Source organism: Lampetra fluviatilis, chromosome 65 (assembly GCF_964198595.1).
Source record: "Lampetra fluviatilis chromosome 65, kcLamFluv1.1, whole genome shotgun sequence".
In the NCBI taxonomy this organism is placed as follows: Eukaryota; Metazoa; Chordata; class Hyperoartia; order Petromyzontiformes; family Petromyzontidae; genus Lampetra; species Lampetra fluviatilis.
The window spans coordinates 3,080,383-3,103,217 of NC_136339.1; the positions used below are offsets into that span (position 1 = coordinate 3,080,383).

The 22,835-nt window shown below is 50.2% G+C and overlaps 1 protein-coding gene across 1 annotated transcript in view; it reads left to right on the forward strand.

Annotated features, from left to right (window-relative positions):
• Positions 1-21,723, forward strand: part of LOC144952017 (upstream stimulatory factor 2-like) — a 54,958-nt gene extending 33,235 nt beyond the window's left edge. Inside the window, exons 6-8 of the mRNA XM_078882407.1 lie at positions 10,151-10,245; positions 16,641-16,775; positions 21,422-21,723. Of these exons, the coding sequence (XP_078738533.1) occupies positions 10,151-10,245; positions 16,641-16,775; positions 21,422-21,511 (320 nt within the window). The 3' untranslated portion in view covers positions 21,512-21,723. The remainder of the gene's footprint in view (positions 1-10,150; positions 10,246-16,640; positions 16,776-21,421) is intronic.
• Positions 21,724-22,835: the final 1,112 nt, after the last annotated feature.

Genomic DNA, 22,835 nt, shown 5'->3' on the forward strand with positions numbered 1-22,835 from the left:
GTATATTGTAGTGTAGTATTCTGGAGTGTGTAGTGTAGTGCCATGTATAGTAGCCGGATCGGCCCCCGGGGTAACCGCCGGACTACGTTGGAAGCAGCCGGAAAAGTCGCGTCTGCGACCGGATGAACCGATGACGCAGCTGTAGAGGGAATGTGTGTGTCGCCTTGTCAAATACGCTTATTTGGGTGAAAACAAGTATAACCCGTAAAAACTAAGTTTTTCACTATAAATCCTTTATATGCGTGGCGGCTAGAGTCCTCTCGTCCTCTGGCTTGAGATGGCTGCCACCTATGGGTCAGATGATTGTCTGCCAGCATTAAGCAATTGGTAAGTAAATATAATATTTTTGTCCTAAAAAGTGTAAAATTTTGGAGAAAAAAATTTCACGAACATTCATTGTCACGCACAACGAGTCTGTGTGCAAAATGTCAGCTCGATTGGATCACGGGAAGTGGGTTAAAAAAGGACCGAAAGATTTGCACGGTCGCAAGCAAGCAAGCAAGTGAACTTAATATAAAGGATTTAAAAAGGGGGGTCGGTAGGGGTGGTGGTGGCGGGGGTGGTGGGTAACTTTTCGATGCTATCGGAAGGAATTAAGCCACTTTTAACGCGCATTTTCCCCCCGCGCGCACTCGCTTAACGAGCAAATCTCCTTAACGACCGGTTTCGTGGAACCACAATTACCGTCCTTAAGTTGTAGTAGTAGGAGGGAGTCGGCCATTCTGTGTGTGTTGTTTTTTCTGTTCTTTTATTATTTCCAGAGCTGAATGGGTTTTGCTTTCCTCTCCCTCTCCCCCCCCCCCAGTAGATTAATAGATTAATTGTTGAACCAAATTAAACACGACGCTTTTCGCTTTTTTAATGCAATCAACGGAGTCACCGGCAAAACCGGTGCCCCCCCCCCCCCGCCTCCCTCCCCCCCCCCCCCCCCACGATCTCCAGAACACGCCAAGTTGAAGCCCAAACTGCGGCTTTTTGCGGCCGATCAGTTCCGATACCAGCAAACGTCGTTCGCTGGAGCAGCGTGCTCAGCCCTGGAGTTCAGCGCCTTCCGATCTCTGAGCCACTTTGGCCAGCCACGTCATCAATATTCAGAATTGTGGGGAGGGTGGAGGTAGTAGATTTGAAGCTTTCGTGACTGCAAGGATTCATATTCCTAGGTTTTTTTCTGCGTGATTAAGCATGCAAAAAAGATTTAACTACACTTATTTGACCAATCTTATTTGACAGACAACTATTACAGGTTTACCATGTTTAGTTGTTTTCACACTATTGTTAGGTAGGCCAGGTTGAGTCACAAACCGTACCTCTCCATAACAAAGGCTCACCCTCTTAAGCCTCACCTTACCATATGAATAAAAAGTGTGCCGTACTTGGCCCTTCCCCCCCTCTCCAACCATTATATATACGGAGTGGTAGCTCTTGCAATCTCTCATTTACTTGATACAGCTGTCGTGGCTGTGACGGTTCCACCTGAAGACGGAAGCTTGTGTTGCCTCCGAAACGTCGTGATTTTTATTTTATTTTACTTTAATTAATTTTAATGTTTTACCTACGTAACTTTTACCGAAAAAAAAACCTAAGAATAGGGTGGAGGTAGTGGGGAGTGAGGGAGGGAAGGGGAGGGTTTGTGGATTCGAACTCAGGAATATCAGCGGGGGCGGTTGCTACCTCCGTGTCTCTGACCTCTTCTGCGGAGTTTGGTGGTGCATGTTGTTTACGTAGTTTATTGTGAAAATTCGGTCACAGTTCCTATGATCATTGCTGTTTCATTACTTTCACGGTTTTATTTTTGGTGATTTCCGAAAAGTTATTTGGTTTGGCCATGTTTGTTTGTTTGTAGTACGGAGTTTAGACTGATGGCCTTAATCTAAGTTGTCTTGTGGTTGTTGTTGTTGTTTGACTTGCATCCACTGGGATTTTTGCACACAGCGTTGGTGTGTAACGGTGATTTTTCCGCAACATTTTGCCGTCTTTTCTTGGATGTTCTGTTTTGCACTCGGTCACATATTCACTTGAAGATGTTTCCTTGTTCATGTTTTTTGTTTGTTGCGGTTGCACCCGATTCAAGAGCCGAACGGCTCACAGGCCCATACCTAATACATGAACTTGAACTTCTTGGTCAAAGTTTCGACGGGGTGTTACTGTCTGATTCATTTAAGCCGCTATTAACTTTTAACGCGAAGCGACGGGGCGAGCCCCGGAACACGGGAATAAAATAAAATAACAAAAATTAATCGCCAACTTTTCCTGCTCATCGCTCTGCGTTAGGGGTGGCGTACCGGAGAAAGGGGGGCGGGGGGGGGCGGTGAGATTACGGGTGACAGGGGGTAGTTGCGAGGGGGGTGGATAAGGTTTGACGGTTAAATTAGTGAACGAGCGAGCGACTGGACCGGACTGCTGTTGGCTACCACGTGGGGCGTGTCAGAATACGCGCGGATGTCAATAATTCAACGTGGATTGCAGGATTCGGGCGGACGGTTCGGCCGCTGTGTTGGAGACACAGAGGGGGAGGGTGGGGGAGGTGGAGGATATATGCCTGCCTTGCCTGCCTGCCGTTGCGACGAGTTGGAGTTTTCTTTTTAAGTGCGGTGGTTTTTTGGCCGTCCGCAAAAGAGATGCACTCAAAATTCCCCAAATATGCAGCAGCAGGCGTCAGGGTCGGGATCGAACCCGCGACCTCCTGTACACCAGGCGAGGTAGTTAACATCTCCTAGCCACCATGATGATGATGATGAGAGAGAGACACGCAAACTCCAAATATACAGCAGCAGGCGTCAGGGTCGGGATCGAACCCACGACCTCCTGTATACCAGGTGAGGTAGTTAACATCTCCTAGCCACCATGATGATGATGAGAGAGAGAGACACGCAAACTTCAAATATACAGCAGCCATAATCAGGGTTGGGATTGAACCCACGACCTCCTGTATACCAGGTGAGGTAGTCAACATCTCCTAGCCACCTTGGGGGTGTCAGGGTTGGGATCGAACCCGCGACCTCCTGTATACCAGGCGAGGTAGTTAACATCTCCTAGCCACCGTGATGATGATGAGAGAGAGAGACACGCAAACTCAACATATACAGCAGCAGACGTCAGGGTTGGGATTGAACCCACGGCCTCCTGTACACCAGGCGAGGTAGTTAACATCTCCTAGCCACCGTGATGATGATGAGAGAGAGAGACACGCAAACTCAACATATACAGCAGCAGACGTCAGGGTTGGGATTGAACCCACGGCCTCCTGTACACCAGGCGAGGTAGTTAACATCTCCTAGCCACCGTGATGATGATGAGAGAGAGAGACACGCAAACTCAACATATACAGCAGCAGACGTCAGGGTTGGGATTGAACCCACGGCCTCCTGTACACCAGGCGAGGTAGTTAACATCTCCTAGCCACCGTGATGATGATGAGAGAGAGAGACACGCAAACTCAACATATACAGCAGCAGACGTCAGGGTTGGGATCGAACCCGCGACCTCCTGTACACCAGGCGAGGTAGTCAACATCTCCTAGCTGCCGTGTTGGATCTTCAGGAGCTGCGTGGACGCTTTGCGATGTCTCTTGAGGCAGACTCCCCTCTACCCCCACCACCCTGGGTCCCCCGTTGACACGATTTGCCTTCGTGATGGGTTTTTTGGCAGTTTATTTTGGTAAGAAATTTCCACCTCGAGTCATTTTCATATGATTTATATATATCTATCTGCACACGTGTTTATTTTCGAGGTTAGCGTCTTGCAGCCCAGACGAGACGATCGGCAGGCACGGCGTCAAAGCAGCCCGGCGCACGCACGCACACGCGTACGGGAAGGTTTAAAAAAAAAATAACAAACAAAAAGCCGTTCAGTTTTATAGAGCGCTTATTTTGTTTTAACCAGCGCTCAAGGGACCGGGATGTGAGATCGAGAGAGAGCGAGCGAGCTACCTTCAGCTAAAAAAAAATTCTTGTGGCTGTTTTCCCACTTGATGACGATTGCTGTTGTTGCAGTCGAAACGTCGCGATGTATTTTGTATTTTCTACCCACGTGACTTTACCGAAAGAACCAAAGAGAATGGATTCCTGCAGTCACGAAAGCTTGAAATCAACAGAACAATAATATAATACTCTGGTTATTTCGGCAAAGTCACGTAGGTAGAAATAAAATACAACTATTTTAATTATCATTAATGTATTTCTACCCACGTGACTTTACCGAAAGAACCAAAGAGAATGGATTCCTGCAGTCACGAAAGCTTGAAATCAACAGAACAATAATATAATACTCTGGTTATTTCGGCAAAGTCACGTCGGTAGAAATAAAATACAACTATTTTAATTATCATTAATGTATTTCTACCCACGTCACTTTACCGAAAGAATCAAAGAGAATGGATTCCTGCAGTCACGAAAGCTTGAAATCAACAGAACAATAATATAATACTCTGGTTATTTCGGCAAAGTCACGTAGGTAGAAATAAAATACAACTATTTTAATTATCATTAATGTATTTCTACCCACGTCACTTTACCGAAAGAACCAAAGAGAATGGATTCCTGCAGTCACGAAAGCTTGAAATCAACAGAACAATAATATAATACTCTGGTTATTTCGGCAAAGTCACGTAGGTAGAAATGAAATACAACTGTTTTATTTATCATTATTTTTTTTCTACCCACGTCACTTTACCGAAAGAACCAAAGAGAATGGATTCCTGAAGTCACGAAAGCTTCAAATCTAGATTGTCTTTAACCCTCTCGGTTGTGTGCTACCCCGTTCACCTCCGAATCTCTCGGGGGAGCACTCAAAACGGCTCGTAGTTGGTTTTACTTGCGCGTAGGAGAAAATAAAATGTATTCCGCGTCTGCCGTTGTTTTAATTGTTTTTCGGCCGTTTGCACAAAGGCGTCGTTCCGCAGAGAAACACCGTAGCCACTCGACCACCGCCACCACTCTACGATAGCCGGCGCTGAAAACCGCGGCCGCAATCACGCGCCCTCCCCCGCCCCGCCGCACGGCCTTGTGGGAGCCTCGGGAGCCGATGACGAAGTTAGTTTGATAATTGTTTTTTTTTATTCTTTATATTAAGTTCGCTTGCTTGATTAGGACCGTGCAAATCTTTCGGTCGTTTTTTAACCCACTTCCCGTGATCCAATCGAGCTGACATTTTGCACACAGACTCGTTGTGCGTGACAATTAATTTTCGTGAAAATTTTTTTTCCATAACTTTACACTTTTTTGGAAAAAAAAAATTATATGTAATTACCAATTGCTTAATGGTGGCAGGCAATCATCTGACCCATAGGTGGCAGCCATCTCAAGCCAGAGGACGAGAGGACTCTAGCCGCCACGCATATAAAGGATTTATAGTGAAAAACTTAGTTTTTACGGGTTAATTTTTTTACCCTTTAATCTGGCAACAAAACTGACACCTTTTTTACGAGGAGTCATGTTTGCATAGACCACAATACCTGCAGTCGTAATGCAAACAAAAACCAATTATCATATTTTTTCTGGCAAATAAGGTACCAATGGTGTAAATGCCTGCTGCTGTATATTTGGAGTTTGCGTGTCTCTCTCATCATCATGATCATGGTGGCTAGGAGATGTTAACTACCTCGCCTGGTATACAGGAGGTCGTGGGTTCGATCCCGACCCTGACGACGCCTGCTGCTGTATATCTGGAGTTTGAGTGTCTCTCTCTCATCATCATCACGGTGGCTAGGAGATGTTAACTACCTCGCCTGGTGTGCAGGAGGTCGTGGGTTCAATCCCGACCCTGACGCCTGCTGCTGTACATCTGTAGTTTGCGTGTCTCTCTATCTACCCGTGGTCGCGTGGATTTTTCTCCAGGTCCACCGTTTTGTTCACCTCCACGTCCAGAAATCGACATCGCGCGTTCCGAGTATTAGGCTGATTATAGCCTTCCGCGCTCGGAGGCCTAAAGTGCTGTTTAATTAATTGCGGAGGCAGAAATTAATTTGTTTTAATTATTAACCTCATTTAACACGAGTTCCCTCCCCTCCCCGTTATTATTTCAGATCCGCTCTGATTTATAATTTCCCACGCCTACGCTGGAAACTCTGAATGACTGGAGGCGGGGAGAGGAGGTGGGGAGAGTAGGCGGGGGAGGCGCTGGAAATTATTAATCGGCAGTAATCGCTCTCTGCATTGGAGCCATTAAACATTCATTTTGTCTCGTAAATTGCCGCGTCGCTTCCGTGCGACGCCTTCGACGCGCCCGTTTCTTCCGCGTCTTCCCGGCGGGCGGTTTCGTGCCTCTGGGCTCCGTCCGCCTGTTTCGTAACACGCCGGGGGAGGGAGGGGCGGGGGGGGTCACGGTGAGCCTCGCGCGAAGACGCGTCGGGCGTGAGCCGAACTCGTTTTCCATCGTACTCTCAGTTTTTTCGGTAAAGTCACCGTGTAGGTAAAAAAATGAAATTAATAAAAAATAAAATGATAAAAATCACGACGTTTCGGAGGCAACACGAGTCTCCGTCATCAGGTGGGGGACCGTCACAGCCAGATTAGCTGCATCAAGTGAGGCAGGGATTCCAAGATGCAAGTTCCTCAGCAGATGTGAGTGTGAAAGCGATGGGGGGTATGACCTTGTTATCGCGGCGTTTCGGAGGCAACACAAGCTTCCGTCTTCAGGTGGAACCGTCACAGCACGATAGCTGTATCAAGTAAAGAGACATTTTAAGAAAACAGTGCTTGTATATTTTGAAAGCGATGGGTGTGACCTTGTTATCTCGGCATCTCTTGAGGAAGGCCGGCGTCTCGAGAAGCTGCTGTGACTTCTTGTCTCGTTGTCTGTTAAAAACTCTAACAGATAGGTGCAATTCCTCCCCGTAGAGGGCATTCATTCTATATTTGAAGCTTTCGTGACTGCAAGGATTCATACTCTTAGGTTTTTTCGGTAAAGTCACCGTGTAGGTAAAAAAATGAAATTAATAAAAAAATAAAATGATAAAAATCACGACGTTTCGGAGGCAACACAAGTCTCCGTCATCAGGTGGGGGACCGTCACAGCCAGATTTGCTGCATCAAGTGAGGCAGGGATTCCAAGATGCAAGTTCTTAAATACAACTTATAGGTTCTTTCGGTGAAGTCACGTAGAAGGGAAGTAATAAAATAATAAAAATAAAACATAATAAAATAATTCTCACGACGTTTCGGCCACAACGCAAGCAGCCGTCCTCAACGCAAGCAGCCGTCCTCAGGTGAGGACGGCTGCTTGCGTTGTGGCCGAAACGTCGTGACTTTGACTTTACCGAAAGAACCAAGAAGATGAATCCCTGCAGTCACGAAAGCTTTAAATCGAAAGTTTTTGGATAGAATTTATGCAGGTGCTTATAAGTGTGTGTCAAGATCGGCCTCTGTGGAGGAGGCTCGTGAAGGACGCTGCTGCTACTGGGCAGTTGGAGGCAGTCGCCCTCCAACAACAACGGAGGGCGGAGGAGCGACGCTCACAACAACGAGCGGAGCGCCGGGTGGTTAAAGCACAGCAAGTTGGTACAGTAGGGGGCACAGGTGGTGCATCAGCCAGTCATCTCGGTCATCTCAGTCGACCCGTGGCACCTGCTGGGTCTGCCCCGTGACCTCCTGCCAGCGGGCGTTCGACACTTCACGTGGCCTCAAGGTGCACTTGGCCTGGCACAAACGTCGTGGTGACCTCACCGCCACTTAGTGGCGAATGGCGGTTGTTGTTGTGTGAAGAGTGGTTGTGTAGCGGTTAGTGCCACGCTGCGCTACGAACCTGGCGCCCTGGGTTCGATTCCTGCTCACGGCCAACACCGGTTACGATTATCTGAACCGGTCCAGGGCCTCTCCTAGGTCGACTCAACCTCAAATGAATGCCTGGTGCGCTGTGTAGTAAACATCGCCACTGGGGAGACAAAGGCGGTCGGGCGTGGTGCTGGCCACCCACCCCCTCGTGTGCCGTGCCGGCCTTCATAGGTGCTGCTACTCGCTGACAGCACTTGCCCCTACAGTCTGTTGAGGCTACGCGGGTGGTGTGGGGGGGGATCTTTGTCTTTGAAGAGCTTGGAAAACAAATTTGGAAGAAAAAAATATTGGGGCTTTACCGAAAAAATCCTAAGAATATGAATCCTTGCAGTCACGAAAGCTTCAAATCTAGAATAGGGCGTCAGTACCTTAACACACAATTCAGCATGTTGACTTACTCGGCAAGGCCAGTGCCCCACGTGTGTCAAATCAACGAGGGTTCGCCGCGGTTTCGGTTGCTTGGCGAAGCCGTCGCTGTTGATCAACAGCGTCGCCCAGAAGAGCCCGGGCGCAAAGCTTGAGCCGCAGAAACCATCGGCCGGTTATCCGAACGCCTGGGAGTTCAGCCTCTTCACGGTTGCGTTGGTGCGTGCTTTCGCCACACACCCCGCCGCCTGCTGTCTTGATGTTAGCCTGCGTCAACACGAGCGTGGGACGGGTGCGGAGGCGGAGGGGAGTGTTTTGAAAATGTTTCGACGCGATTCGGCGATGAATGTCACGTGGATGCTAAATGCGTGGGGACGACGGTTTTCAGAGTTCAAGTTTCATGTATTAGGTGTATAGCCCTGTGAGCCATTCGGCTCTTGAATCGGGTGCAACCGCAACAAACAAAAAACTAAAACGTGAACAAAAAAACATCTTGAAGTGAATATGTGACTGAGTGCAAACACAAAATCCAAGAAAAGACGGCAAAATATTGCAGAACAAAAACACCGTTACACACCAACGCTGTGTGCAATAAAACCCAGTGGGATGCAAGTCAAACAACCAACAACATCCACAAGACAACTTTGATTAAGGCCATCAGTCTAACTCTGTACTACAACAAACACACAGTACACACAGAGTACACACACAGTACACACACAGTACACACACAGTACACACACAGTACACAGAGTACACACACAGTACACACACAGTACACAGAGTACACACATAGTACACAGATTACACACACAGTACACACATAGTCCACAGAGTACACACACAGTACACAGAGTACACACATAGTACACAGATTACACACACAGTACACACATAGTACACAGAGTACACACACAGTACACAGAGTACACACATAGTACACAGATTACACACACAGTACACACATAGTCCACAGAGTACACACACAGTACACAGAGTACACACATAGTACACAGATTACACACACAGTACACACACAGTACACAGAGTACACACACAGTACACAGAGTACACACACAGTACACACACAGTACACAGAGTACACACACAGTACACACACAGTACACAGAGTACACACACAGTACACAGAGTACACACACAGTACACACACAGTACACACACAGTACACAGAGTACACACAGAGTACACACACGGTACACAGAGTACACACACAGTACACAGAGTACACACACAGTACACACACAGTACACACACAGTACACACAGTACACACAGAGTACACACACGGTACACAGAGTACACACACAGTACACAGAGTACACACAGAGTACACACATAGTACACACAGTACACAGAGTACACACAGAGTACACACAGAGTACACACAGTACACAGAGTACACACACAGTACACACACAGTACACAGAGTACACACACAGTACACAGAGTACACACACAGTACACACAGAGTACACACATAGTACACACATAGTACACACACAGTACACAGAGTACACACACAGTACACAGAGTACACACACAGTACACAGAGTACACACACAGTACACACACAGTACACACACAGTACACAGAGTACACACACAGTACACAGAGTACACACACAGTACACACACAGTACACACACAGTACACACACAGTACACACATAGTACACACACAGTACACAGAGTACACACACAGTACACACACAGTACACACACAGTACACACACAGTACACACATAGTACACACACAGTACACAGAGTACACACACAGTACACACACAGTACACAGAGTACACACACAGTACACACACAGTACACACACGGTACACAGAGTACACACACAGTACACACACAGTACACACACAGTACACACACGGTACACAGAGTACACACACAATATTGTTCCACGTCCGACGTATTAACGGTGGTAAAAAAAAACCTAAATGTAATATTTCGCGTTTTTTGTCGTCGTCGTCGTTGTTGTCAAACAGTGGAGCGACGCCGACGGGACAAGATCAACAACTGGATCGTGCAGCTCTCTAAGATCCTGCCCGACAGCGTCACGGAGAACAGCAAGACGGGCCAGGTGTGTATACTCAAGCGTGTGCACGCGTGGGTGGTGGCGGTGCGTGTGGTGGTGTGTGCGGTGGTGGTGGTGTGTGTGCGGTGGTTGCGGTGGTGGTGTGTGTGCGGTGGTTGCGGTGGTGGTGTGTGTGCGGTGGTGGCGGTGGTGTTGTGTGCGGTGGTGGTGGTGGTGTGTGTGCGGTGGCGGTAGTGGTGGCGGTGGTGGTAGTGGTGGTGGTAGTGGTGGCGGCGGTGGTGGTGGCGGTGGTGGCGCTTCTGCGGCCGTCCGCAACGCTCTGCTTCCCTTCTCGATAGTCTGAAGAGAGAGACACGCAAACTCCAAATATACAGCAGCAGGCGTCGTCAGGGTCGGGATCGAACCCACGACCTCCTGCACACCAGGCGAGGTAGTTAACATCTCCTAGCCACCGTGATGATGATGATGAGAGAGAGACACGCAAACTCCAAATATACAGCAGCAGGCGTCGTCAGGGTCGGGTTCGAACCCACGACCTCCTGTGTACCAGGCGAGGTAGTTAACATCTCCTAGCCACCGTGATGATGATGAGAGAGAGAGAGAGAGACACGCAAACTCCAAATATACAGCAGCAGGCATCGTCAGGGTCGGGTTCGAACCCACGACCTCCTGTATACCAGGCGAGGTAGTCAACATCTCTTAGCCACCGCTGTGCCCGTGCCAGCCTTCACAGCTGCTACTCGCTAACAGCACTTGCCCCTACAGCCTGTTAGGGGCTATACTGTTGCGGGGATCTTTACCTTAGCACGTGCACATTGAGGAAGTTTAGGCCTATTATGGAGCCTTAGCTGACATCACGTAATGTCCCTTGGCTTGTCGGCAAACCCATTAACGCATAACACCATCGGTTAAAGGGACAAGCAGCAACAGACCTCCATTCCACTGTCTCCACCTATGAATAAAAGATGCCCCTTTGTCAACATCTGTCCTGGCAGGGTTTGTTTCATCAAGGGGCGATTATTTGCCGATAAGATCCCAGAATGCCTTTTTTTAGCAGGCCCGGCCCAGCTAAACGAAGACGGGGCCTTTCTAGCAGGTCTTCTGTGAACAAGAGCTTAGTAGATTTCGATTTAAAGCTTTCGTGACTGCAGGGATTCATCTTCTTGGTTCTTTCGGTAAAGTCACGTAGAAGGGAAGTAATAAAATAATAAAAATAAAACATAATAAAAAAATAAAAATAAAACATTGTAAAATAATAAAAATAAAACATAATAAAAAATAATAGAATAATAAAAATACAACATAATTCAATAATAAGACATAATAGAATAATAAAAATAAAAAAATAATAAAAATTAAACATAAAATAAAAAAAATAAAACATAATAAAATAATAAAAATAAAACAATACAATTTTGATTGAAAGCTTTCGTGACTGCAGGGATTCATCTTCTTGGTTCTTTCGGTAAAGTCACGTAGAAGGGAAGTAATAAAATAATAAAAATAAAACATAAAATAATTCTCACGACGTTTCGGCCACAACGCAAGCAGCCGTCCTCAGGTGAAGAACAGGTCACCTGAGGACGGCTGCTTGCGTTGTGGCCGAAACGTCGTGAGAATTATTTTGTTATGTTTTATTTTTATTATTTTATTATTTCCATTCTACGTGACTTTACCGAAAGAACCAAGAGCAAGGGCTTCGTAGCTCATCTGATTCCGCCCGTGGTCTGACGTGAACAATATGACTCTATGAGTCATCTCCTTTACCAGTGGCAAAATATAGTAGTAGGTTTTTACCCTTTAAACTGGTACAAAAACTGACACCTTTATACGAGGCATCATATTTGCAATAACCACAACACAGGCAGTCAAACTGCAAACAAAAAGAAACAACTCTAATGATGATATGCACTGTCCTTGAAGTTGATTGGCCCACACCCGAGACAGCTTTCCTTAGAGCCTAGTCTCCATTGGTGTTGGACCAGATGACACCAAAAGGCGCACAACTCAAAGACAGCGCACTATCAGAGTATTGAGAGCTCTGGGGGTAAGCATTTACACTATGAGACATCTCCTTTACCAGTGGCAAAATATAGTAATAGCTTTTTACCCTTTGAACTGGTACTAAACTTGTGTGATTCTACGGGTAGTGCAAATCTCCGCCGGGATTGCAAGGTGGTGGTTGTTCAGCGTCCTTACACGCGTCTGCACGCAAGTACGTCTGCGCATTGTGCCGGGAGCGTCGAAACAGCGTCCTCCTATCTGATGGTGGCGCGTTCCGTACTGATTGATGATCGCATTCCCTGCGCACCGTTATCAATATTCGTATTATTGCTGCCCAGGTCTCGGAGGGAGGGACGGAGGGGAGGCTGGGTGGGATGGTGGGTTGGGAGGGTCTGGGTGTGTGTGGGGGGAGTGGTGGTGCAGCGGTTAGCGCTACGCTGCGCTACGAACCCGGCGACCCGGGTTCAATTCCCGCTCGCGGCCAACACCGGTGACGATTATTTGAACCGGTTCTGGGCCTCCCCTAGGTCGACTCAGCCTCAAATGAGTACCAGGTGCGGTGTGTAAAGATCGCCACTAGGGAGACAAAGGCGGCCGGGCGTGGTGCTGGCCACCCACCCCCTCGTGTGCCGTGCCGGCCTTCGTAGGTGCTCGCTAACAGCACTTGCCCCAGCAGTCTGTTAAGGCTACTCGGGGGATCTTTGTCTTTGTTTTTTGAGTGGGAGGGAGGGAGGCCTCAAAGTGACAACCGATAACACGATAAGTCGCGCGTGTCTTTGTTACGTATCCCCCACAACGCACGTGTGTGTGCGCGCGTGCGCGCACGCGTGTGCGTGCATGTGCTTGCGTGTGTGCGTGTACGTGCGTGTGTGCGTGTACGTGCGTGTGTGCGTGTGTGCGTGCGTGTGTGTGTGCGTGCGTGCGTGCGTGTGTGTGTGCGTGCGTGCGTGTGTGTGTGCGTGCGTGTGTGTGTGCGCGCACGCGTGTGCGTGCATGTGCTTGCGTGTGTGCGTGTACGTGCGTGTGTGCGTGTGTGCGTGCGTGTGTGTGTGCGTGCGTGCGTGTGGGCGTGTGTGCGTGCGCGTGCGTGCCTGTGCGTGTGTGTGTGCGTGCATGCGCACACAGAGAGAGACAGAGAGAGACACAGAGAGAGACACAGAGAGAGACACAGAGAGAGACACAGAGAGAGACACAGAGAGAGACACAGAGAGAGACACAGAGACACAGAGAGACAGAGAGACACAGAGAGAGACACAGAGAGACACACAGAGAGAGACACAGAGAGAGACACAGCGAGAGACACAGCGAGAGACACAGAGAGAGACACAGAGAGAGACACAGAGAGAGACACAGAGAGAGACACAGAGAGAGAGACAGTGAGAGTCAGAGAGAGACAGAGAGAGACACAGAGAGACACACAGAGAGAGACACAGAGAGAGACAGTGAGAGTCAGAGAGAGACACAGAGAGAGACACAGAGAGACAGGGAGACACACAGAGAGAGACACAGAGAGACAGTGAGAGTCAGAGACACAGAGAGAGACACAGAGAGAGACACAGAGAGAGACACACAGAGAGAGAGACAGAGAGAGTCAGAGAGAGACACAGAGAGACACACAGAGAGAGACACAGAGAGACACAGAGAGACAGAGAGAGTCCGAGAGAGACGAAACTAAAGCGAGGAGCCGTTGCTGTCGGCAACGTCGAGAGGGACAAGTTGGAGCGCAGTTAACGACGGTGGTGGAGGGGGGGGGGCTCTTGGTTACCTTCTCGGTATCAAACTTTGCAGTAATGAAGCGGAACGCAACTAGCTGATGATGCTGATGATGCTGATGCTGATGATGATGATGGTGGTGATGGTGGTGATGATGATGGTGGTGATGATTATGATGGTGGTAATGGTGGTGGTGATGATAGTGATGGTGGTGGTGATGATGCTGATGATGATGGTGGTGATGGTGATGGTGATGATGATGGTGGTGATGATTATGATGGTGGTAATGGTGGTGGTGATGATAGTGATGGTGGTGGTGATGATGCTGATGATGATGGTGGTGATGGTGATGATGGTGGTGGTGATGATGGTGATGGTGATGATGATGATGGTGATGATGATGATGGTGGTAATGACGATTGTGGTGATGGTGGTGATGGTGGTGATGATGGTGATAATGATGGTGATGATGATGGTGGTGGTGATGGTGGTAATGATAGTGATGGTGGTGATGATGGTGATGATAGTGATGATGATGATGATAATGATGGTGATGATGGTGGTGGTGGTGATGATGGTGATGGTGATGATGCTGGTGGTGATGATGATGATGGTGGTAATGATAGTGGTGATGATGATGATAATGATGATGGTTGTGATGTAAAACGTGGGTAGCCGGCGTGTTTGCTCGACCGGTATGCCGGCTGGAGTTGAACCGCAACCCTCGCCGGCCGCAATGGCAATCGCCGGATCGAGCAAACGTCGCAAACGTCGCAAGCGTTGAGTCTATGGTGCAGTGTTGAGTCTATGGTGCAGTGTTGAGTCTATGGTGCAGTGTTGATTCTATGGTGCAGTGTTGAGTCTATGGTGCAGTGTTGATTGATTTTCAAAGCGACATGGAAGACGCCGCCCCGCTTAGGAGGCTGAACGACGGACGCGGCTATCATCTTCTTGGTTCTTTCGGTAAAGTCACGTAGAAGGGAAGTAATAAAATGATAAAAATAAAACACAATAAAATAATAAAAATAAAAAGTAATAAAATGTTAAAAATAAAAATATTAAAATTCTAAAAATAAAACATAATAAAATCATAAAAATAAAACATACTAAAATTATAAAAATAAAACAATAAAATTTCGATTTAAAGCTTCTTTCGTGACTGCAGGGATTCATCTTCTTGGTTCTTTCGGTAAAGTCACGTAGAAGGGAAGTAATAAAATAATAATAATAAAACATAATAAAATAATTCTCACGACGTTTCGGCCACAACGCAAGCAGCCGTCTTCGGCCATCGCTCACGTATCGGCACCGCCGATCGCTTCCCGTTATTTATATTATTTATTTCATCATTCGCACGCTTATCTGCAGGAAGGAGGCTCCATTCCACGCGCGTCCTGTCACCTTTAGCCCGACGCTGCTAGCTTCTCTACGGCGACGGTGGTGGTGGTGGGGGGGGGTAGGGGAGGGCGAGGGGGAGGGAGCGTGGTGGTGTGGTGGTGGTGGTGGTGATGGTGGGTGGGGGTGGGGGAGGATGGTGGGTGGGTGGGTGGTGGTGATGGTGATGGTGGTGTGGTGGTGGTGGTGGTGATGGTGGGTGGGGGTGGGGGAGGATGGTGGGTGGGTGGTGGTGATGGTGATGGTGGGTGGGGGTGGGGGAGGATGGTGGGTGGGTGGTGGTGGTGGTGATGGTGGTGTGGTGGTGGTGGTGATGGTGGGTGGGGGTGGGGGAGGATGGTGGGTGGGTGGTGGTGGTGGTGATGGTGGTGGCGGTGGCGGTGATGGTGGTGGCGGTGGTGGTGATGGTGGGGGGGGGGGGTGGGAGAGGATGGTGGGTGAGTGGGGGTTGTGGTGGTGGTGATGGTGGGGCGGTGATGGTGGTGATGATGGTGATGTTGGTGATGGTGTGGGGGTCCCTATTACCGGGATGAGGCGGTGGAGTTCAGGTTCTCCCCGTACCGGCTCCGTGTGTGTGCGAACGTTGAGGAGCAGAGCAAGGTGGTGGTGGTGGTGGTAGTGGTGATGGTGATGGTGGTGATGGTGGTGATGGTGGTGGTGATGGTGGTGATGGTGGTGGTGGTGGTGGTGATGGTGGTGGTGGTGGGTGGCGGTGGTGTTCAGGTTCCCCCCCGTGCCGGCTCCCGTGTGTGTGCGAACGTTGAGGAGCAGAGCAAGGTGGTGGTGGTGGTGGTGGTGGTGATGGTGGTGGTGGTGGTGGTGATGGTGGTGGTGGTGATGGTGGTGATGGTGGTGGCGGTGGTGTTCAGGTTCTCCCCCGTGCCGGCTCCCGTGTGTGTGCGAACGTTGAGGAGCAGAGCAAGGTGGTGGTGGTGGTGGTGGTGATGGTGGTGGTGGTGGTGGTGATGGTGGTGGTGGTGATGGTGGTGATGGTGGTGGCGGTGGTGTTCAGGTTCTCCCCCGTGCCGGCTCCCGTGTGTGTGCGAACGTTGAGGAGCAGAGCAAGGTGGTGGTGGTGGTGGTGGTGATGGTGGTGGTGGTGGTGGTGATGGTGGTGGTGGTGATGGTGGTGATGGTGGTGGCGGTGGTGTTCAGGTTCTCCCCCGTGCCGGCTCCCGTGTGTGTGCGAACGTTGAGGAGCAGAGCAAGGTGGTGGTGGTGGTGGTGGTGATGGTGGTGGTGGTGGTGGTGGTGATGGTGGTGATGGTGGTGGCGGTGGTGTTCAGGTTCTCCCCCGTGCCGGCTCCCGTGTGTGTGCGAACGTTGAGGAGCAGAGCAAGGGCGGCATCCTGTCCAAGGCCTGCGACTACATCCAGGAGCTGCGGCAGACGCAGCAGCAGCTGGTGGACAACATCAAGGAGACGGAACGCCTCCACATGGACAACGAGCTCCTCCGCCAACAGGTGACACACGCGGCGCACGCAACACACGCAACACATGCAACAACGTAACGCAACAACGTAACGCAACAACGCAACAACGTAACGCAACAACGCAACAACGCAACAACGCAACAACGTAACGCAACAACGTAACGCAACAACGTAATGCAACAACGTAACAACGTAACAACGTAACAACGCAACAACGTAACGCAACAACGCAACAACGCAACAACGCAACAACGTAACGCAACAACGTAACGCAACAACGTAATGCAACAACGTAACAACGTAACAACGTAACAACGCAACAACGTAACGCAACAACGCAACAACGCAACAACGCAACAACGTAACGCAACAACGTAACGCAACAACGTAATGCAACAACGTAACAACGTAACACAACAACGTAACGCAACAACGTAACGCAACAACGCAACAACGTAATGCAACAACGTAACAACGTAACAACGTAACAACGCAACAACGTAACGCAACAACGCAACAACGCAACAACGCAACAACGTAACAACGCAACAACGTAACAACGTAACAACGCAACAACGCAACAACGCAACAACGCAACAACGCAACAACGTAACAACGTAACAACGTAACAACGCAACAACGCAACAACGCAACAACGTAACAACGTAACAACGCAACAACGCAACAACGCAACAACGCAACAACGTAACAACGTAACGCAACAACGTAACAACGTAACAACGTAACTCAACAATGCAACGCACGCAACAACGTAACGCAACAACGCAACAACGTAACGCAACAACGTAACGCAACAACGTAATGCAACAACGTAACAACGTAACACAACAACGTAACGCAACAACGTAACGCAACAACGCAACGCAACAACGTAATGCAACAACGTAACAACGTAACGCAACAACGTAATGCAACAACGTAACAACGTAACGCAACAACGTAACGCAACAACGTAACAACGTAACAACGTAACGCAGCAACGTAATGCAACAACGTAACAACGTAACACAACAACGTAACGCAACAACGTAACGCAACAACGCAACGCAACAACGTAATGCAACAACGTAACAACGTAACGCAACAACGTAATGCAACAACGTAACAACGCAACAACGTAATGCAACAACGTAACAACGTAATGCAACAACGTAATGCAACAACGCAACGCAACAACGTAATGCAACAACGTAACAACGTAACGCAACAACGTAACGCAGCAACGTAACGACGTAACAACGTAACAACGTAACAACGTAACTCAACAATGCAACGCACGCAACAACGTAACGCAACAACGTAATGCAGCAACGTAACGACGTAACAACGTAACAACGTAACGCAACAACGTAACGCAGCAACGTAACGACGTAACAACGTAACAACGTAACGCAACAACGTAACAACGTAATGCAACAACGTAACGCAACAACGTAACAACGTAACGCAACAACGTAACAACGTAACGCAACAACGTAACGCAACAACGCAACAACGTAACGCAACAACGTAATGCAACAACGTAACAACGTAACGCAACAACGTAATGGAACAACGTAACAACGTAACGCAACAACGTAACGCAACAACGTAATGGAACAACGTAACAACGTAACGCAGCAACGTAACGACGTAACAACGTAACGCAACAACGTAACAACGTAACGCAACAACGTAACAACGTAACAACGTAACGCAACAACGTAACAACGTAACGCAACAACGTAACAACGTAACAACGTAATGCAACAACGTAACAACGTAACGCAGCAACGTAACGACGTAACAACGTAACAACGTAACTCAACAATGCAACGCACGCAACAACGTAACGTAACAACGTAATGCAACAACGTAACAACGTAATGCAACAACGTAACGCAACAACGTAACAACGTAACGCAACAACGTAATGCAACAACGTAACAACGTAACGCAACAACGTAACGCAGCAATGTAACGCAGCAACGCAACGCAACAACGTAACGCAACAACGTAACAACGTAACGCAACAACGTAATGCAACAACGTAACAACGTAACGCAGCAACGTAACGCAGCAATGTAACGCAGCAACGCAACAACGTAACTCAACAATGCAACGCACGCAACAACGCAACGCAACAACGTAACGCAACAACGTAACGCAACAACGTAACGCAACGCAACAACGTAACGCAGTAACGCAACAACGTGACGCAGCAACGTGACGCAGCAACGTGACGCAGCAACGTGACGCAGCAACGTGACGCAGCAACGTGACGCAGCAACGTGACGCAGCAACGTGACGCAGCAACGTGACGCAGCAACGTGACGCAGCAACGTGACGCAGCAACGTGACGCAGCAACGTGACGCAGCAACGTGACGCAGCAACGTGACGCAGCAACGTGACGCAGCAACGTGACGCAGCAACGTAACGCAGCAACGTAACGCAGCAACGTAACGCAACAACGTAACGCAACAACGTAACGCAACAACATAACGCAACAACGTAACGCAACAACGTGACCCAACAACGTAACGCAACAACGTGACTCAACAACGTGACTCAACAACGTAACGCAACAACGTAACGCAACAACGTAACGCAACAACGTAACGCAACACCGCAACAACGTAACGCAACAACGTAACGCAACAACGTGACGCAACACCGCAACAACGTAACAACGTAACGCAACAACGTAACGCAACAACGTGACGCAACACCGCAACAACGTAACAACGTAACGCAACAACGTAACGCAACAACGTGACGTGTGTTGAGTCTATGGTTGCAATGTTGACTCAACTGCCCATCGTTGTTGCTGCTGCGTCGTTGTTGCTGCTGCGTCGTTGTTGCTGCTGCGTCGTTGTTGTTGCTGCGTCGTTGTTGTTGCTGCGTCGTTGTTGCTGCTGCGTCGTTGTTGCTGCTTCGTCGTTGTTGCTGCTGCGTCGTTGTTGTTGCTGCGTCGTTGTTGTTGCTGCGTCGTTGTTGTTGCTGCGTCGTTGTTGTTGCTGCGTCGTTGTTGCTGCTGCGTCGTTGTTGCTGCTGCGTCGTTGTTGTTGCTGCGTCGTTGTTGTTGCTGCGTCGTTGTTGCTGCTGCGTCGTTGTTGCTGCTTCGTCGTTGTTGCTGCTGCGTCGTTGTTGTTGCTGCGTCGTTGTTGTTGCTGCGTCGTTGTTGTTGCTGCGTCGTTGTTGTTGCTGCGTCGTTGTTGCTGCTGCGTCGTTGTTGCTGCTTCGTCGTTGTTGCTGCTGCGTCGTTGTTGTTGCTGCGTCGTTGTTGTTGCTGCGTCGTTGTTGTTGCTGCGTCGTTGTTGCTGCTGCGTCGTTGTTGTTGCTGCGTCGTTGTTGCTGCTGCGTCGTTGTTGTTGCTGCGTCGTTGTTGTTGCTGCGTCGTTGTTGCTGCTGCGTTGTTGTTGCTGCTGCGTCGTTGTTGCTGCTGCGTCGTTGTTGCTGCTGCGTTGTTGTTGCTGCTGCGTCGTTGTTGCTGCTGCGTCGTTGTTGCTGCTGCGTCGTTGTTGCTGCTGCGTCGTTGTTGCTGCTGCGTCGTTGTTGCTGCTGCGTCGTTGTTGTTGCTGCGTCGTTGTTGTTGCTGCGTCGTTGTTGTTGCTGCGTCGTTGTTGTTGCTGCGTCGTTGTTGCTGCTGCGTCGTTGTTGTTGCTGCGTCGTTGTTGCTGCTGCGTCGTTGTTGCTGCTGCGTCGTTGTTGCTGCTGCGTCGTTGTTGCTGCTGCGTCGTTGTTGTTGCTGCGTCGTTGTTGTTGCTGCGTCGTTGTTGTTGCTGCGTCGTTGTTGCTGCTGCGTCGTTGTTGTTGCTGCGTCGTTGTTGCTGCTGCGTCGTTGTTGCTGCTGCGTCGTTGTTGTTGCTGCGTAGTTGTTGTTGCTGCGTTGTTGTTGCTGCTGCGTCGTTGTTGCTGCTGCGTTGTTGTTGCTGCTGCGTCGTTGTTGCTGCTGCGTCGTTGTTGCTGCTGCGTCGTTGTTGCTGCTGCGTCGTTGTTGCTGCTGCGTCGTTGTTGCTGCTGCGTCGTTGTTGCTGCTGCGTCGTTGTTGCTGCTGCGTCGTTGTTGCTGCTGCGTCGTTGTTGCTGCTGCGTCGTTGTTGCTGCTGCGTCGTTGTTGCTGCTGCGTCGTTGTTGCTGCTGCGTCGTTGTTGTTGCTGCGTCGTTGTTGCTGCTGCGTCGTTGTTGCTGCTGCGTCGTTGTTGTTGCTGCTGCGTTGTTGTTGTTGCTGCGTCGTTGTTGTTGCTGCGTCGTTGTTGCTGCTGCGTCGTTGTTGTTGCTGCTGCGTTGTTGTTGTTGCTGCTGCGTTGTTGTTGTTGCTGCTGCGTTGTTGTTGTTGCTGCTGCGTCGTTGTTGCTGCTGCGTTGTTGTTGTTGCTGCTGCGTCGTTGTTGCTGCTGCGTCGTTGTTGTTGCTGCTGCGTTGTTGTTGTTGCTGCTGCGTTGTTGTTGTTGCTGCTGCGTTGTTGTTGTTGCTGCTGCGTCGTTGTTGCTGCTGCGTTGTTGTTGTTGCTGCTGCGTCGTTGTTGCTGCTGCGTCGTTGTTGTTGCTGCTGCGTTGTTGTTGTTGCTGCTGCGTTGTTGTTGTTGCTGCTGCGTTGTTGTTGTTGCTGCTGCGTCGTTGTTGCTGCTGCTTCGTTGTTGACCCGTTTGCTGGTTGCCGCCCTGTCGCCCCACAGGTGGAAGAGCTCCGGAACAAGAACTCGATGCTCCGTGCGCACTTACAGCAGAACGGCATCACCGTGATGGTGTCCAGTCCAGGGCAGTAGCGGACACTACACACTCACACACGTACACACGCGTACACACACACACGCACGCACACGCACGCACACACACGCATGCACACACACAGGCACGCGTACGCACGCAAGCACGCACGCGCACGTACACACCGCACCGCACACGCACAGCTCGTACGCATACGTACGGACACACGCTCGTACGCGCACACACACACGCTCGTACGCGCACACACACACACGCTCGTACGCACACACACACACACACACGCTCGTACGCACACACACACACGCTCGTACGCGCACACACACACACGCTCGTACGCACACACACACACACACACGCTCGTACGCACACACACACACACACACGCTCGTACGCACACACACACACGCTCGTACGCGCACACACACACACGCTCGTACGCACACACACACACACACACACGCTCGTACGCACACACACACACGCTCGTACGCGCACACACACGCGCTCGTACGCGCACACACACACACGCTCGTACGCACACACACACACGCTCGTACGCGCACACACACACACGCTCGTACGCGCACACGCGCTCGTACGCGCACACACACACGCTCGTACGCGCACACACACACACGCTCGTACGCACACACACACACGCTCGTACGCGCACACACACACGCTCGTACGCGCACACACACACGCTCGTACGCACACACACACACGCTCGTACGCGCACACACACACGCTCGTACGCGCACACACACACGCTCGTACGCGCACACACACACGCTCGTACGCGCACACACACACGCTCGTACGCACACACACACACGCTCGTACGCACACACACACACGCTCGTACGCACACACACACACGCTCGTACGCGCACACACACACGCTCGTACGCGCACACACACACGCTCGTACGCGCACACACACACGCTCGTACGCACACACACACGCGCTCGTACGCGCACACACACACGCTCGTACGCGCACACACACACGCTCGTACGCACACACACACGCGCTCGTACGCGCACACACACACGCTCGTACGCACACACACACGCGCTCGTACGCGCACACACACACGCTCGTACGCACACACACACACACGCGCTCGTACGCGCACACACACACGCTCGTACGCGCGCACACACACGCTCGTACGCGCGCACACACACACACGCGCTCGTACGCGCGCACACACGCTCGTACGCGCGCACACACACGCTCGTACGCGCACACACACACACACGCTCGTACGCGCACACACACACACACGCTCGTACGCGCGCACACACACGCTCGTACGCGCGCACACACACACACGCGCTCGTACGCGCGCACACACG